At 39.6% G+C, this 19,094-nt stretch overlaps 2 protein-coding genes across 13 annotated transcripts in view; one reads left to right on the top strand and one right to left on the bottom strand.

The window, feature by feature from the left end:
• The window catches only part of RELCH (RAB11 binding and LisH domain, coiled-coil and HEAT repeat containing), a 119,759-nt gene extending 107,273 nt beyond the window's left edge, over positions 1-12,486 (bottom strand). For all 8 annotated transcript variants that reach the window (XR_005985463.1, XM_041739670.1, XM_041739666.1 and 5 more), the window contains exon 1: positions 11,726-12,486. Coding sequence is in view for 7 of the 8 variants with exons in the window: in XM_041739670.1 (XP_041595604.1) it covers positions 11,726-12,251 (526 nt within the window). In the remaining variant the exon portion in view is untranslated. The remainder of the gene's footprint in view (positions 1-11,725) is intronic.
• A 232-nt stretch (positions 12,487-12,718) lies between these two features.
• PIGN (phosphatidylinositol glycan anchor biosynthesis class N) overlaps positions 12,719-19,094 on the top strand; it is a 106,487-nt gene continuing 100,111 nt past the window's right edge. For 3 of the 5 annotated variants that reach the window (XM_041739783.1, XM_041739782.1, XM_041739779.1), the window contains exon 1: positions 12,719-12,871. The gene's annotated coding sequence lies outside the window, so the exon portion shown is untranslated. The other 2 variants (XM_041739780.1, XM_041739781.1) reach the window with 2 other exon arrangements.

The raw sequence follows: 19,094 nt of genomic DNA, 5'->3' as shown, positions 1-19,094 counted from the left end.
TAAACATTTTAGCATGTTATCTAGTTAAATTAAGTATGGCTTTTAGATATCTGTCAAGGGTAAAACTTGTATTTTCTGATCCTCAATTCTTCTCCAGTGCTGGCGCTCACTTCACTCACTAACTCCTATGTTAAAAATATTTGAGCTAGGGGATCCCTGGGTGGCGCAGCGGTTTAGCGCCTGCCTTTGGCCCAGGGCGCGATCCTGGAGACCCAGGATCGAATCCCACGTCGGGCTCCCGGTGCATGGAGCCTGCTTCTCCCTCTGCCTGTGTCTCTGCCTCTCTCTCGTTCTCTGTGTGACTATCATAAATAAATAAAAATTAAAAAAAATATATTTGAGCTAAAAAGAATCTTAGATAGTCCAATCCCCTCATTTTCACAGATAAGAATACAGAGCTATGTATTCATTCAGGATTTATTAACCCTCAGTGTGGAATATAAAATTCAGTAAGATTTGGTCTTTGACTTAAAGCAGCTTATAAACCACTGAAATTAAGTACACAGATAACAATGATATAACCAGATTATTGAATGTTAAAGTCTTTAATAAATTAATCGGTGAGTAAGCCAGGATTAGAAATTGAGTCTCCCAGCTTGCAGTCTGTTGTCTTTTCCTCTTTGTCAGAAGATTCTACAATGAGCTAGACTTCCAAACTGTCAGGTCAAGAGAAGGATTATTAATAATTGTTATGAATAATAATTATTATTATATTTTTAATGTTTGGAGCACTAACTCTGTGCCACAGGTAACTTTCCACAGATAACTATTTATTAAGCTCATAACAATCCCCTGCAAGAGGAGTCCTTGGTATCTGCTTTTTTTTTTTTTTTAAAGATTTATTTATTTGAGAGACAGCAACAGAGAGAGAGAGAGAGAGAGAGAGAGAGAGAGAGAGTGTGTGTGTGTGTGTGTGTGTGCGCGCGGGGTAGGAGGTTGAGGCAAGGGGAGAGAGAATCCTCAAGCAGACTACCTGCTTGGACAAGTAAACTCCCAGCAGAGTTCAACTCAGGGCTTGATCCGCAGACCCTGTGATCATGACTTGAGCTGAAATCAAGAGTTGGGCACTCAATTGACTGAGCCACCCAGGGTCCCTGCCATCTGCTTTTTATAGTAGAGGAAACAGAGTATGCAGAGTGCTGCAATTAGGAAGTGGCAGAGTAGAAATGTAAAGTCAAGCTCTCTGATGCAGAGGCCTGAGCTCGAAACCATTAAGTTCTCTTCAATAATATGCCTAAGAGCATGCAGGTTCCAATCTCCTAGATTCCAAATAAGTTGGTCTTGATACTGTGAATGACTTTAGATCAGACTCAACTCAGCTTTGCTCAGGCAGAGCTGAAAGAATAGGCTATTTTTGCAAGGAATATTCCAAATTCACATATTTACAGGAACTACTACCTACCTACAGATCATTTCTTTAACACAGCTTCAACATTTATTCAAAGCTTTTTGCGAGGTACAATGTTAGGCACTGTTCATTAGGGGAAAAAAAAGTTCATTAGAAACATATGTAAATTCATAAGTCTCTATATAATTCATTTCTGTAAGTGAAATACAAGATCAAAAAAATGCTACAGGGATCCCTGGGTCGCTCAGCGATTTAGTGCCTGCCTTTGGCCCAGGGCGTGATCGTGTAGTCCCGGGATTCAATCCCACGTCGGGCTCCCTGCATAGAGCCTGTTTCTCCCTCTGCCTATGTCTCTGTCTCTCTCTGTGTGTGTCTCTCATGAATAAATAAATAATCTTAAAAAAAAATGCTACAAGTTAGAGGATTCAGAGCTCACTATAGGCTGGAGAAACTTTAGGAAGAGGAAGGAACATAAACTGGACCTTCTTTAAGGATACAGATACACTAAGATCTAGAAAAAAGAAAATGATGACCAGGAATAAGTATTCTCAGATAAAGGAAAAGGCACTGAGTCAGAAAAATATAAAACATGTTCAAGGGACACTGAGTAAACAACATATGATGAAAGTTTTGTAGAGGCACCTGGGTGGCTCAGTCAGTTAAGTGTCTGCCTTTGGCTCAGGTTATGGTCTCAGGGTCCTGGGATCAAGCCCCAAGTCAGGCTCCCTGCTCAGCGGGGAGTCTGCTCCTTCCTCTCCCTCTACCCTTTCCACCCCACCTCCCTTGAGTTTTCGCTCTCTCTCCTCTCAAATAAATAAATAAAATCTTAAAACAAAAACAATCAACCCTATCCATAAGAAAAATCAAAGTTTTGTATATGGATAACATGGTTAAAAAGGCAGGAAGAAACAAAGTTTAGGAAGAAGTTTATTACACATATCCACGATAAAATATTTTATAGTCACTTTTATCATACTATGCAAAAAATGGGATAAAAATTAAAATTTCTAAACAAGTTTGTAAATTCTTTTTTTCTGTGATATATGATTTTTCTAATAAAAAAAGAGTTGGAAAAAGTTGCTTTAGACAGAAGGAAGCAATTTTTGAAAGGTTTTAGCTGGAATGAGATGAAAAAATAGCTTTTAAAATCAAGTAAGAACAAGGATGGAAGAAGAGATTAGAAAAAAAGCACATGAGCCAGTTAAGAGGCTAAAACTGATGGTCCAGATGTGAACTAAAGGCCTTAACTAAGACAACATACAAGCACAGAACTGCGAGAGGATCAGAAATAACAGAAAATATGATGACACTACTTTGAGCAAGCAATCTTATCTATCTACAACAGGAGCAACTGGTTGCAAAAACCAATGAACATCATTTCTGATTACTGGGAATTTTTGAAATACTGGGTGGGAAAATCTAGAAGAAAGTTACACCCATGATTGCAGTTGTGGACTCCTCCTCCTTGAGGCTTTAGTTAGTCATGCTCCATGACTACACCAGTAACTTAAGATGTAACCATGCAGCAAAACTTCAAGACGAAAAAGAGAGTACAAACAAATTTAGCCTTATAAGATTATTTCATTCAGGAGAACAATTAATGACTATATTTGGCTCCAATTGAGGCTCAGTTAATCCTGGTCTATGGCCCAAATATCCTACAATCACATGTAGGACATGCATGTCCTGATTTAGATAAGTGCTGTGTAACATGGACATCTTGTCAAAATTAAGTAATATACTTAAAGCAGTTATTCACTTCTGCCTTAGTGTGGTGTTAGTTTGTCACTCTGTTTTTAAAATGGTCAGCTTTATACTACCTGATCTGCCTTCTGCATTAAGGAGAGTGGCCCATCATACACTAAAATGACCTAAGAATTCTTGCTGAGCTATTTTGAAGTTGACATAAAACAGCAGTTGTGGTATGTAACATAAAGAATGCAGACTTTAAAGTTAATAATCTGAGCTGGAATCATAGTCCTGCCACCAAAAGCATGACTTGTGGTAAAATATAAAAGGGCATACAAAGAAACATAAGCCCCTGTGCCCACCTCCAGATCAGCAATCCTCCTCTGTGGCATCAATCACTGTTTAGACTTTTCTGTACATACCATTTTAAGTTACAAGAGGCATATGCAAATTTCACCCTTTTTGTATATAAATGGAAACATATATACTGGCTGATTCCTAATTTACTCAATTTGTAATATAACTTGGTGGACATTCCACATCAGCACATATAGATTATTCTTTTTTAATTAAGCAATCCCTTACTGTTGGATATTTATGCTGTTTTCCATCTTTTTTAAAAAAGACTTATTTATTTATATATTTATGTATTTATAAATGTGAGAAAGAGAGAAAGTGAGTGCCCACAATCGGGGAGAGGCAAAGAGAGAAGGAGAGAAGCAGACTCCTTGATGAGCAGGGAGTCCAACACTGGGCTCGATCCCAGGACCCTGAGTTCATAACCTGAGTCAAAACCAAGAGTCAGAGGCTTAACTGACTAACCCATCCAGGTGTCCCTAGGTTGTTTTCAATCTTTAATACCTTTACTTATAAATGATATTTTAAAAATCTTGGTTCAGTTGTTTTAATGCAAACGAGCATGTATATCCATAATAAATTACAGAAATGGAACTGGAGATTAAAGAATATGTATTTTTAAGATATGACTGATACTACAAATTACTCTCAAGAGTGTGACACCAACAGTACATGAGTACACAATTTTACCTTTCAACCTTTGTGTCATACATATATTTTATTCAAAACTACACTCAGAAGACAATATGGCTTGTAGAAAAAAATCTGTTAGGAAGAGTCCAGTGAGACCATAGATTGAAAAGTTACTTATCAATACAGGCTACCTTTTTAATATAGATATCGTATTCAAAGGTTTAAGACATAAAACTCAGCATTCTTACTATTATGACTTATAAAGTGCACAAAATGCAAATGATAAAATGGACTAGAGATTCTGGCGATACATTTACGAATGTATCATCATTCCATCTTACATTCTTTGATTAACTATCCTTACTTACACACCTCTGATGAAAAAAAGAAAAAAGTTTCGATTCTTACCATGATTGTAAAGAATGTCTTTAATGAAGAACTACTACTGGCTAGAAAAATTAGAAACTTTAAGGCTATTGTTAGGTCCTTTCTTTTTCTTTTTTTTAAGTATTTATTTATTTATCTATTTATTTATTTATTTAAGAGAGAGAGAGAGAGAGGCAGGCAGAGACACAGGCAGAGGGAGAAGCAGGCTCCATGCAGGGAGCCTGATGTGGGACTCTGTCCCAGGACTCCAGGATCATGCCCTGAGCCAATGTCAGTTGCTAACTGCTGAGCCACCCAGGGATCCCCTAATTCTACTTTCATACACATACACAGAATATTACAGGACACTCCTCCATACAATGCATACAATGCAAAAGCTATTGGCTAGGGACGCCTGGGTTGCTCAGCAGTTGAGTGTCTGCCTTTGGTTCAGGGCTGCATTCCAGGTCAGGGGATCAAGTCCCACATTGGACTTCCTGCAAGGTGCCTGCTTCTCCCTATGCCTGTGTCTCTGCCTCTTTCTCTCTGTGTGGAAAAATAAATAAAATCTTTAAAAAGAAAAAATAAGGTATTGGCTCAGTAGGTCAAGTGTCACACTCTTGATTTTGGCCCAGATCATGACCTCAGGGTCTCACGATCCAGCCCCCCTTGGGTTCTGTGCTAGGTGTGGAGCCTGCTTAAGATTCTCTCTCTTCCTCTCCCCCTCCCCCACTGCTTGCATGCAAGCATGCTCTCTCTCAAAAATAAATAAAAATTTTCTTTATTAATCTTTATATTTGTAAAATATATAGTTTGTAAGCAAAAGTTATTTTTATAGTTATTTTTTTTCAAATTGACTTAATATATGATAGTCAATATAAGGTAACAAAAAGGTAGACAAATGCGACACATACGAAGAAATAACTTATTCAAAATAAAATAAAACACAAACCCTCAAAAATCAAAGAGGCACTATTTTCAAAATCTGGACAAATAGGAAAACCATTTCCTTAAATATTAACAAATTTATTTTTATTATAAATAATTTAGAAACCATAACTTATCATCAAATCTCAAGTACTTACAGGCAGAAGCCAGTGAAAACAAGAGGCTGTTAACATTTAAGACCTTTCTTAAGTGCCACTTGGTTTTCTGTTTGCTTGTTTGAGATTTATTTGAGTGAGAGAAAGAGAGCCAAAGTGGGGAGGGGTAGAGGAAGAGGGAGGGAGAAACTTTAGCAGACTCCACTCTCAGCTCAGAGCCCCACGTGGGGCTCTATCTCAGGACCCTGAAATCATGAGTTGGACCTTGAACTGATATTTGTAATTTAGATATAAAACTATATTTTTAGACCGAGATATATGTTTTTCATCATAAAGCCATGGGAGAGAGGGGCACAGTTAAATGACATATAAAAACTAACCAAATTAACCAAACTTAGTTTTTGACCTAAAAATACTAAACAAAATGAAAATTACACAAATTCTAGGTAAGTTTTTTCCCAACGAAGCTTTTTTAAAAAACAAGCATATATCCTGAAGATCATTAACTTTCTTTTTGAAAAACAGAAAGTATAATTTTTTTTAAAGATTTTATTTATTAGAGACTGAGAGAGAGAGAAAGAAAGAGAGAGACATGGGCAGAGGGAGAAGCAGGCTCCATGCAGGGAACCCAAGGTGAGATTCGATCCTGGGTCTCTAGGATCACACCCTGGGCTGAAGGCGGCGCTAAACCACTAAGCCACTGAGGCTGCCCCACAGAAAGTATAATTTTAATTTCTGACAGAAATAAGGTCTGTTTTCCCTGATTAATAGTCCTATCTTGCTTCTTCTCAGGCAAAATACCACAATGGCTTGAAACATCACACCACATTTTTACAAGTACCAAGTGGAATCACTTTATTTAGTCGAGAGCTAGATAATGGGAAGCACATTCCCAGATGTTTTAAATAAGGCAACATACATATATAAAAAAATACTATCTTTTCTTTACCCTCACTTCCTTTTCCTCACTCACGATAAAGAGTCAAATAATAATGTTGCTATTCAAAATTTCACTTTCTCCACAAGGGCCATTTCATTGCCACAATCGATAATAATTTTTCTGAATCTGAATGCTTACACTATTATTTGTATCACAGAAGACTATTCTATAGCTCTTTCATGTGTTAGTCTTGCTTCTTCACCAAGAACATAAGCTCAAGGACCTGCATTAAACAAACATCTTTTGGATTCTTATAATCATGATTACACAGCTTAATAAATACATTGATCAACATAAATACTGAATACCAGCTATATTTAAGTCCTGCTAGCCAGTGAAAATGTCTTATTAGATTTTCTATAAGAATTAACAATAATTTTGAAACTACTAGACAGATATAGACAAGAAAAATGATAGTTACGCAACAGATATATTTAGGAATGTATAGGGTAAGTTGCATTCAGCTAAAACAGTGAACCTAAAAATCTTAGAAATATTTTATTGATATTTTCTATCTCAGAAGCCAGAGGAAGCACTAAACCCAATTTCAATCTAAGAAGGAAGGAATTAGTTTGTAAAGCAGAAGAGATGGGAACGTTGGAAGATTATAATCTTGACATGTTAGCATTGGTGATACTGAAAAAGGAATACTGAGCACAGTGAGATATGTACTCTTTGTGAGTTCTGAGAAAAGACATGTAGGATCATGAAACAGAAAATTTTAAAAAGAAGGAAAATGACTCAGGAAGGCTGTAGGCTTACAAGTGAAATTATCACACTGATTCATAAATGACTACCTCCTGACATGTGAATACAGAATAAAAGAAATCTATCACTGAAAGTCATTAAATTACTTGTCTTCCCAATTTGATCACCTACTGTCTGTACTGCAAAAAAAAAGTTGGGCTCATCTATGAAATTACAGTCCAATTTTGGTTACTGCTCTAAGACTTCAAGTGGAACCAGCAAAGATACTATTAGTGCTCTAAGACTTCAAGTGGAACCTGGCAAGGATACTACAATCTGTTCAGTGTTAATCAATGACATTGCCACAATTTTTATCTTCTTGCAATCCAACTGAAAAGCAAAACAAAAAAAACAAAAAACAAAAAACAAAAAACAAAAAAAAGAAAAGCAAAACAATTACTAAATTGAAGTTTATTCTGGCCCAACTGGCAAAAATGCAGAAGAAAAATATATAAATAATGTGTGTCTATTCAAACAACTATATTAAATATAAAAGATATAATTAGTTCATCAAGTAGATCTAGTAGAAATCTTGCAATGATGCTACAATTTATCAAACACTGAAACTTCCTTAAAGTGTTCATTAGAAGTAAAATTTCTAGTTAAGAAATTCTTGGGCACCTGGGTGGCCTAGTTGGTTAAGGGACCAACTCTTGATTTTGGCTCAGGTCATACTCTTGGGGTCATGGGATTGAGCCCCACTGTCTGGCTCCATGCTCAGCCCAGGACAGAGTCTGCTTGAGAGTCCCTCTTTCCCTCTCCTCCTCCCCACCCCCTCACGTACACACTCTCTCAATAAATAAATAAAATCTTCAAAAAAATAAATTCTTCTACTGAAATTATCAAACTTATAAAGCTATAATTCTTTTACCATTTGAATGTTTTATAAGTCTGGATCACTCTTCCAGTCAAGAAAAAAAAAATTAAATACAGTATGAAGACTCCTTAAAGTTTTTTAATAGAACCACCATACTATTTACCTAGGTCAACAGACTTTTATTAAATACAGTAAATCTTGCAAAATTAAATTGTTTTTAGACATCAATGAAAGAAAAAACAACTTTTAGCTATATATTTGTTATTTTGAAGTATTATGAATTTTCAGATCAGACACATATCCATCAAAATATATACAAAAAGAAATAAAAATAATTTAATGTTTTAGATAATCTATACTATCCATCTTTACATGGTTTATAATCACCCAGGATGCTCTTATTATTATAAAATCATAATCTAATTTGCAACAATCAACATGCTAGACTTGAATATAGGGGACCTAAAAAACCGGCAGTAGTCTAATTCTAGAGAATCATTTATCCTCTGAATTCCTAGAATATAATTTGTGCAATCAGGAGCTTAGTCAAAATCTTCAAAACATGGTACTGAAGCAGTCTTACAAACTTATTTGAACATTTATATATTTATCTATTTTCTAACTGGGTTAAGACATTTACAGGCACTGATATTTTGATACATATTTAAACTGTACTCATTTGTGCTATATGTGCACATTTATAGAAAGAATAGGAAATATTTCTTTTTATAACTTTAAAATAAAGTCTTGCCATTAAAGACTTAAATGTAAAAGCTAAAACCATAAAGACTTCTAGGAGAAAATACAAAAAATTTCTGCAATCTTGAGATTTGCAAATACTTCTTATATAGGACACAAGACCATAAATCATCAAAGAAAAAAACTGATCAACCAGACTTGAAGACATTTAGAAAATAACACAGTAAACCATACGGGGAAAAATATTTCCAAAGTGATTATTAATAAAGGCCTTGGGTCCAGAATATATAAAACAGAATTTTAAAAAGTGGTTAAAGACAGACATTTCATGAAAGATGATACTCTAAAGTATCAGAAAAGCTCAGGAGGAGTTCAGCATCACTAGTCCTCAGGGACATGAAATTTAAAACCACAATGAGATACTTCCAATCTCTCATAGGATGAGTTAAATAAAAAGCCTGAAAATACCATGTGTTTAGGGGATGTGGAACTCTCATACACTGGCGATAGGAATTTTAAATGGTACAACCACCTTGGAAAACAGTTTGACAGTTTCTTATAAACTTAAATATATAGTAACTATATGACCCAGCAATTATATTTCTGGGCATTATCCAATGAAATGAAAATGCATGTCCATGCAAAAAGAAGTCACACAGAAAAGAATATATGCTCCATGATTCTATTTACATGAAATTTGAGGACAGGCAAAACTTATATACAGAAGTGGTTCTTAATCTGGGAAATTTTGGTCTCCTCTTCCCCAACGTTGTAGACATTTTTGGTTGTCACAGCTTGACAGATGGGGTTGGAATGGTTGCTACAGACGTCTAGTGGATAGAGAGGTCAGAGATGCTGTTAAACATTCTAGAATGGACAGGGCAGTACTGCAACAAAAAATTAGCAGGCCCCAAATCTCAATAGTCCCCAGGCTGCAAAATTCTGTTGTATAGTGATCAGTGGAGGTCTAAAGGTGGGACTACGGATATAATGCAAAGAAAAATGAAGGAATTCTGGGGACAATAAAAATGTTCTATATTTTAATTGTAGTAGTGATTATGATTAGTTTCTCAAAACTCATCAAACTGTACACTTGATGCATTTACATCAAAGTTGATGGTAAAAATCATAGTGCATGTCAAATAATCTAAAGTTATATAAAACAGTTTAACTCAATGTTTGCTTTTTAAAATACATGTATGGAAAAAACAGGTTAGGCATACCATTGATGAGATTATGGATAACTTATTTTTTCCTCTTTTGTTCATTTTCTTTGTATTAACTTGAAAATACTACTTAGAGTCTAAATTATAAATATAATTATCTTTTTCTTTTTTAAAGATTTATTTATTTATAAGATTTATTTATTTTAGACAGAGAGAGAGAGAGAGAGAAAAAGAGAGAGAGAGAACATACATGGGTGCAGGGTAGGAGGAGGAGAAAGAGAGGGAGAGAGAGGGAGAACCCCAAGCAATCCCCCTGCCTAGTAGGGAGCCCAGTGCAGGGTTGGATCTCATGACTTGCAATCACCACCCCAGCCTAAACCAAGAGTCCAACCAACTGACTCACCCAGGTGCTCCATAACTATATACAAAAGTTTTAATGAGAAATTTTCATTATGAACAGTGATACCAAACTGTAATAAGGTAGGCTAAGAAATTCTTTCAAATAGAATAAAGTCATGAAGTACAGAATAACCTATTTCATTATATTAACACATTAGAAAAACGTATCAGATGCAATTAAATTGTGCTCGACAATAGGCCAGAGATTGTACAAAGTGTGAGGAATATGAAGATGTCCCTCAAGAAGTGACTATCTCACACAAAAAAAAGAAGTGACTATCTAATGGAGAAAAATGATACTGTCAACAAAACAAAGACTATAGTTCACATATGAAAGTAGCAAAATAAGCGACTAAGAAAAAAAGAAAGAAGCAACTAATTAAACATGGGGAGTGTGGCAAGCATTTGTAAAAGTGACAGGCTAGCCAGCAATGAGAAAATCTGTTCCTGAGAAGATTACCCTACATTATGAGTAAGAAAGTTATACCTACTGAGAAAATTCTCTATCAAAGAGGGAAATCTGCCCAGGATTTACCTGGATAGAAAATGTACTCTGCACTTGCACCACATCTAGATTTGGCAATAGAAGTCTCTGACACCATTCAGAAGTACAGAGGCAAAATAATCACTGGGGCTACAATTTAAAAATTGTACACTTAACGTGTTGTTAGTGAATTGCGGTTGTTCTCCTCTGACACACTGATGCCTCCCAAAAGAGGATACTGGGATACACCTTTGGAACCTGAAATACATCCTTGATAGTTTTTAAGCCATAAGAAAACGCTTATAAATATATGATAGACAGGATAAGCCATCTATACGGCTAAGAACAGTAACATGGTAAAAAAAAGTAAATGTCTAACTTACGCAGATTAAAAAAAAAAAAAAGCCTGCGAGGAGGTGGGACCACAGGCAGAACTCGATCACCCTGCTCCTTAGATTTCCTATAATCGTGGAAACTTCTTGGAATTAAGGCGCCGACATGGAATTGAACTGGCTTTCCTTAAACGCAACACATTTTGTGCGGCAGAAAACCCCATTTCTGAGGGACAAAGCCCTTCCAAAGACAAAGGGACGGTCGGGCATCTGACCGGCCCGAGAGAACATTTCCGATTCTTCTCCTCCCTCCTGACTTTGAGTCGAGGAATCCCTAACTGCAAGCGATTTAAGAAACGCGACTTCCCGGCCGTGGGGATTCAGGAGATTGGAGGAAAAGGGGAAACGATCAAAGCGACAAGCCCGTTTGCAGGGAGTCTCCAGCAGCCCCGCAGCAGCCCCGCAGCAGCCGGGGCACGAGAAACGGGATGTGTTCTTCAGATAGCGACGCCGGCAGGGGAGCCAGGAGCCAGCGCCAGTGCAGCCAGAGGCCGAGGCACGCAGCCGGCCGCCGCCAGGTCCCGCGGCTCCCACCGCAGACTCCCGCCCGCCCGCCCCAACCCTCCCTAGGATGTTTCCAACACTCCCCGCCCGCGCGCGACCTTCCCAGCCGCCCCGCCGGAGCCGCAGGCTGCGCTCACTTACTGAGCTGTCCCCCGCCGGACGTCGTACTGGGTTCCCGGCCTCCGGCGCCCCCGCCGCCGGCAGCTCCAGGCATCCCCGGCGCCCCCATGCCCGGCGGGGTCCCACTCTGCCTCTCGAAGTTGCCGGGATTGGAGAAGTAGTCGCGCAGCCGAGGCAGTTCGCGGCCGCTCTCCAGCAGCTCCGTGTGCAGCTCCAGGGCGGTCAGCAAGTACTGATCGCGCAGCAGCTGGGCCGCGATCGCATCAATGGACAAGCGGCCAGGGGTCTCCCCGCAGCCCCCCAGGGCCGCCGCCGCCGCCGCCTCCCCAGGGAGCCCCGGCCGCGCACTGCTCCCTAAGGCCACGGGATCCTGGGGCGACAGCGAGTCCGCAGAGCCAGGATCCAGGCCGCTCCCCGAGCCCAGCCGAAGTCCTGCCCGCCGCTCCTCGGTCGCCGCTACCTCGTCGTCGTCCTCGTCCGAATCGCTGAGGAACGGATTCACACCGCCGCCACCACTGCCACCACCTCCAGGCGCCATTGCCGCCATCTTACCCTGTCAGAACTGTGGGCGCCTCCCTGACGGGCTCTGACAGGCCGCAGCCTGGATCCCCTCTGAGCCTCAGCGGGCGCTGCGCACCTCCACAAGCGCGGCCTGCCCACGTCCCACCTCCACACCCCGAGACCGGGCGTAGGCTCGGAGGCAGAAGGTCCGGACGCAGCGGCACCCCGCCGCCTCAGCCTCTGCTGCACCAGCAGCGGGGCTCTGCAGGCGTCTTCCTGGTCTCCAGTCTCGCGAGAGAGGGTGAGCGTCCGGCCCCTCTCCCCGCGCAAGCCCCGCCCGAGCCCCAGCCCGGCCCGTTCTGGACGCGCAGATTGAGCCCCGCTCCCGTCTCAAAGGCAAAACCCCGCCCCCGCTCCTGTTTGATTGGTCGGGACAGGAGGGGGCTGGAGTCGCCGAGGACTGGCCCCAGAATTATCGCGAGAGCCGTCTCCGGGCAGGTAGGGTGTCGGGGGGCGTTCCGCGGCTGAGAGGCAGTTATGACGGTGGTTTAGGGACGTTCTCTGGGGTCTCCTTTCAGGAGGGGAGCTGTGCCGGAGACCCGGGTCCCGCCTTTCCGCTAAGGAGGCCTCATTCCCGAGATAACGCCTGGCTCGGAAAAGCCCCAGGTAAAGCCCGGGGACCGGAGCGCCGACAGCTGCGGCGGCACCAGAAGTGGCCTCGCGCCCGCCGACGCGCGGCTTGCTCGGCGCGCTGCACTTTCCCTCGAGGTTGGCGGCGGGTTGGCGGCGTAGTGGCGGCACGTGTAGCAGGTGCCCCGGGCACTAGCTAGAATGGGACGTCCTTTCTCCTCCCCTCCCAGCCGAGTGCCGGCTCGCTCCGCAGGCCTGGCGACAGCGCCGGCTGCGTGGACTTGTGGAAGACCGCCTTCTAGGCGCCCAGTTGGGGCGGTGAGGGCGGGCGGGCAGGTGGGGGGTGGGAGGTGGAGGAAGTAGCCCACGGGGGAGCTCCTGAGTTTGCGATCTCTTTTTCTTTTCTTTCTTTTTTAAAAGATTTTATTTATTCATGAGAGACACAAGAGACAGGCAGAGACACAGGCAGAGGGAGAAGCAGGCTCCTCGCAAGGAGCCCGACGCGGGACTCGATCCCGGGATGTCCGGGGTCACGCCCTGAACCCCCCGGGCGCCCTCAGTTTTGGATTTCCTTGGCTTTGTGGTTAGACCCCTGACGGTCTGTGCGCTTACTGGTCTAACAAGCTCTCCGTGGCTCAGTGAGCACTGAGGATTTAAAACACGGTTTGCACCACAGGGACCCTTCAGAATACCAAATGCGGCCCCCGTCGGTAGAGAGAGAAAAGCACACTTCAGTGACCTGGTCAGCTCAGCTCCGCCGAGAAGTGTTCAAGGGCAACTCTAAAGTCGGTTTTCTTAATCCAAAGCCAGTCTTCTCCCAACTGTGCCTTCCAGTCTCTCTCTGACTTGGCCATTTAGGCTTGAATTAAAGTGTCGACCGCGGAACATAATTATTTTAAAGCTGGGTGGCTCTGCACAGTTTTAATGTCCTTTATCAAATGTTCGAACTTGGAGGGAGTGTGCTAAGTTTGGAAGCCCCCCCGCGTATCTTTTAAGTCATTCCTGGATTACAGTCCCAGGTGGTGAAGGGGATGTTAGTTTCTGGTCACCAGTACTGGAATGCTATAGAAGACCTTCCATTTCCTTCACATGTAAATTGCCCCTTTTGCAAGGTTTTAAATTTCCTTTCCTTCACTGTCGCTCCCCGTGAGCCCCAAAATAAATAGATAGCAGTAAATTTGTTATCAGGTGAATTACATGTTACATTGAAGTAGTCAAGTATCTCCTTTAGCTGTGCAGAAAAATAGAGCATTCTTATATAACCACAGGTCAGGTTATTGGTTTACATGTAAAAGTATGCCAACGGTTAAGTGTAGGCTTTAATTTCAGTTTACCCAGGCTCAGTAAACTGAAATTTTCATTTGAGTGAGGCTTTTGGTTCTTTGTTTTGTTTTGTTTTTGCTCCAGAGTTTTGTTGTTGTTGTTGTTTCTTTTTGACATTGTTAGTACCAGGAATTCAAAATATTTATTATAGAACATTAGCTGTATATTGAAGAAAAACATGGGAAAAAAAATCCCTAAACTTAGGAAAATAGTGTCGAAATAGCCAATGCTGTTACCGTTTATCAGCAAAAAGGATTGCTGATACTTATTGTAATTGAGATTGCCAGAGAGATTGAAAATGGAATCAATATCTGGAATGTAGTAATGGGAGGGATTAGTGAATGGCATGGATTAGCAATTGGAAATGTATTCTTTATATACAATATTTCCATCTCTGTAATGGAATTTTTAGAAATCTCCTGCGCTTAGAGTCCCTGAAGAAGATTGTGCTTACCTGGTAGAAGAGCCTAGAGTTTGTATCCCAGTTCTACCGATTATTTGCTCTTAACGCCTTAAGTTACTTAGCTTCTCTTAGTCTCACCTAACATTTAATATGTCAAGGGGATTAATAAAAGTGCACAGAATTAGAAATGTGCTTTTCACAATGCCTGGTACCTAATACACCATAAATGTTGTTAGTATAGTCAGTTATGGATAGTGCAATATTAGTATATATTGAAAATATTTGAGAGGTTTTGTTTTTTTTTTAAATAAAACAAATATCAACTGTTAAGCAGCTAAAGCTGGAAAAAACAATGAAGTCAGTAGGGGTCAAATCTTTAATTTAGGGTCTGATTTCTAAAATGTAAGTTAAAATGGATTTGAAATATGTTTTCTCAGAGAGCTGTAAGAAGTTGGACATAGAAGTGCTTGAAATGATTGACTTCCTATATAAATGTGTAGTTTCCTGATTCTACTTCATATCCTATAATCATGGACTTGTTTATATGACCTTGCAAGCCCATAACAAATCAACTGGCCAGTTTTCTCAGTAAGTACTTTTCTAAGTACATAGGGGTTTACTTATCAACAGAAGTGTTTAAGAAATAGCACATACTAGAATATTAATAATTGCTAATCTCTACCAATAATAATTTATTATTAATAGGGTTGGGAAGTGGGATCCCTGGGTGGCGCAGCGGTTTGGCGCCTGCCTTTGACCCGGGGCGCGATCCTGGAGACCCGGGATCGAGTCCCACGTCGGGCTCCCGGTGCATGGAGCCTGCTTCTCCCTCTGCCTGTGTCTCTGCCTCTCTCTCTGTCTCTCTGTGACTATCATAAATAAATAAAAATTAAAAAAAAAAATAGGGTTGGGAAGTGTTTAGCAAAATTTGCATTAATGTAGGTCTTTACAGCTAAGGTTTCATTGAATAATGAGGATAGTCATTGAAGTTTGTATCTTAGCAATGAAATGTTAAAGGTTGCTTTTTCTTTTAAGCACTTCAAATATTTTAGGGCTTAAAAACTAAGTTTTGACTTTAATAGTCTTAAAATAACCACAGTTAACATTTTAAATGCAAAGTTTTGGTTGATGTAAAATTTTTTAAATATCTAATTTTTATATTGTTTTTCAGTGCATGTAAATATTTCTACAGGTATAAGCTGAGTAACTTTTATTGGTACACGGATATGCATCTTTTAACATTTTTGGTAGTTAATTATTTTGAGAGGTTTCCAAATGATTCAACCATGACAAAGTCTATCTTCTTAGATAAATCTGGATAAATGTGATTCCCTTTATTCATTTTATTTTTAAAATTTTATTTATTTACTTGAGAGAGAGTGCACCAGCAGAGAGGAAGGGCAGAGGGAGAGGGAGAAGCAGTCTCCCCGCTGAGCAGGGCAGTATTTTGGAATCACTGCAGTTTTATGCATAGTAAGTGACTTAAGCATAGAAGTTCGGTTTTTGTTTTGATATAAATATCCTGAATCTTCACAGTTCAAGTGTTCTGGTGGAAAAAGAGAAGCAAGGCAGCCTCTAGTGGGTGTAGTGCATATTACATGTACCTTTGAAATGATAATCTGAAATAATTTCTTTAGCACATATTTGAATCCTTACTAAGCATTTTAGGACTGCGGATGAGTGCTGGAGAAGCCCTGTCTTGCTGTCATGGAATTACAGTTAAGTGGTAGAGACAGACATTAATCCAAATAGTAAAAACATAGGTATATAAAGTTTTTGGTGTGGACTGCATAGTCCCTGAGAAAGTGATGCTTGAAAATGCAAGATGTCATGAGACAATGGAGTGAGAGAGGATAGAGGGTGGGTTGGAAGTGCAATTTATGCAGAGGTCTTAATAACAGTAGGAAGCATGGGCTACTTACATAAAAAAGACCAATAGGGTGAGATGCCATAAAGCAAGAGGGAGTGCCGTGAGACAAGGCTAGAAAGGGAGGCAGAGGCCAGTCCATGTGTGTCATGATAAGGATTCTAGTGTTTTGTATTTTTTTTTTTGAGATTTTATTTATTTATTCATGAGAGATACAGAGAGAGAGAGGCAGAAACATAGGTAGAGGGAGAAGCAGGCTCCCCATAGGGAGCCTGATATGGGACTCAATCCCAGGATCCTAGGATCACAACCTGAGCCAAAGGCAGATGGTCAACCATTCAGTCACCCAGGCATCCCAGGATTCTAGCTTTGATTAGGATGGGGGGAGAGGCACTAAAGGGTTTTACCCAAGGGGCAAGATGTTCAGATTTGCAATTTGAAAAAAAGTAAAATCAAAAAGTAGTATGTGGCTATACAGCCGAAGAATGAGGTATACAGAATGAGTGCCAGTTTTCTGATTAGTGTACTTGAGTGGAAGGTGGTGCCATCTCCTAAGGTTGTAAACATTAGGGAGTTGGGAGGCTTACTACCTAGACAGGGTTCATGGAGGATATCATGAGTTTGATTTTAAACATACTCAGTTTGTGGGCAGCCCGGGTGGCTCAGTGGTTTAGCGCTGCCTTCAGCCCAGGGCCTGATTCTGGAGACCTGGGATCGAGTCCCACGTTATGGAGACTGCTTCTCCCTCTGCCTGTGTCTCTGCCTCTTTCTCTCTCTCTCTCTCTCTCTCTCTGTGTGTGTGTGTCTCTCATGAATAAATAAATAAAATCTTAAAAAATAAAAAACATAGTTTGTCTTTCAAATGGATGTATTAAGGTTGGGATTACATATATGGATTTAGAGCTATTTGTTAAGATTTTTGTATATAGGTACTGTCTGACACCAAGGATATGATCAAAAAGCCTTAGATGGAGGGGCACCTGGCTGGCTCATTTGGTGGGGCATGCAACTGTTGATCTCTGGGTTGTGAGTTTGAGCCCCATGTTGGGTGTCAAGATTACTTAAAAATAAAATCTTAAAAAAAAATTTTAGACAAAAAGTATAAGAGTAAGAATGAAAGAAGCCCTGGGACTGAGTTTTAAGTAACTCAAAATTCAGTGACCACATAGAGACCTTTCTATGTTAGATAGGAAGTTAGAAGGAAAACCAGAGCAATGTTCACAAAAGCCAAGAAATGACAGCTATTTAAGAAAGAAGATATGGTAAACAAAGACAAATTGAATGGATGATAAAAGACTGAAAGACTAGATTTTGCAATATTGGCTACATTACATTAATGAAAGCTTTTTCTCTGATATAATGGAAAACAAAGCCTCGGGTTGTTTGGGATTTAGATGATCAGGGAAAAAGAGATCATATTCATTATTTTCAAAATTTTGGTTGTGTTGAGGAGAAGAGGTGGCCAGTGCCTTTAAAAATGTTCTTTATTAATCCTTTATTTGTAAGATGTATCTTTGGCATAGGTGTGGCTTACCTCATTTTCAGTATAGTATTTCACCAAACCAAAACTGTATCTGTTCCTATTGTTGATACTGTTTCCAAATATTATGATACAAATAGCAAAAAACAATTGAATTTAAAGTTTTTTACCTATATTTGTGTCTGATACGGAATTTATCTTAATGCATTCTTAAGTGATAGCTATCCTAGTGCTTCTGCCAGTTGGTTAAAAGCTTCAAACTAGACCTCTGTCACACCATGTACAAATAAGTTCTAGATAACGACTGGTGGAAAACAAAAATCCAAAACTTAGAATTTAGTATTAATTTAAAACTATTTTTATGTGACACAGAAACAAGGAAAGTTTTCTTATGGAAAACACACACACACAAAACTCAGTCCAGAAAGGATAAATTTGGTAAATTATACTGTATTAAAGTTACAAAAAATCAATCAAATAAAGTTACAAAACTTCTATTTAACAAATAGAACTCTAAACAAATTTATATTTTTTGTATGTATGGTGCAAATAATTATATCTTTCTAATTATATATAGGTAGGGAGACACACAGATACACATGCATGTAATGTATAAGTCAAAGAAAAAAGCCCAACAAGCATAATCCTATTTGATCAAAGGATACGGACACATAGTTGAAAGGATAGGAAACCCAATTGGCCAATAAAAACATGAAAAGATGTTCACCCTCACTAGTAATCAGACAAATAGATAAACAACAGGATGCCATTTCATCTTGTTTAGATTGGCATAAGGTAAATATGATAATACCAGTCAATCGTGGGAGTTAGAGGAAATAGGAATTCTCATATACTGCTGGTGTGCATCTAAATTGTTACTGATATTTTACTACTGTCTTGTAAAGTTGAGAATACAGTTTTATTGCAGCAATTCCACTTAATAGAGATGATTTTCAAACTTATTTGTACATAAAATGGTTAGAAATACATTTTTTCACTACAATGTACTATGTTCATATAATGTACATGTATGCATGTTCACACATAGGGAAAAATTAAAATACTTTTTAAAAATAATTTTTCTACTTCTGAAGTACTTTATTGTAATGTATTCTCTATCCTATCCTATTCCCTTTTTTTTTTTTAAGAAGCTATCAGGATAATTTTCAAATAAATTATAGTATAG

Source organism: Vulpes lagopus, chromosome 24, assembly GCF_018345385.1.
Source record: "Vulpes lagopus strain Blue_001 chromosome 24, ASM1834538v1, whole genome shotgun sequence".
In the NCBI taxonomy this organism is placed as follows: Eukaryota; Metazoa; Chordata; class Mammalia; order Carnivora; family Canidae; genus Vulpes; species Vulpes lagopus.
This window is presented reverse-complemented; position numbering and strand designations above follow the sequence as displayed.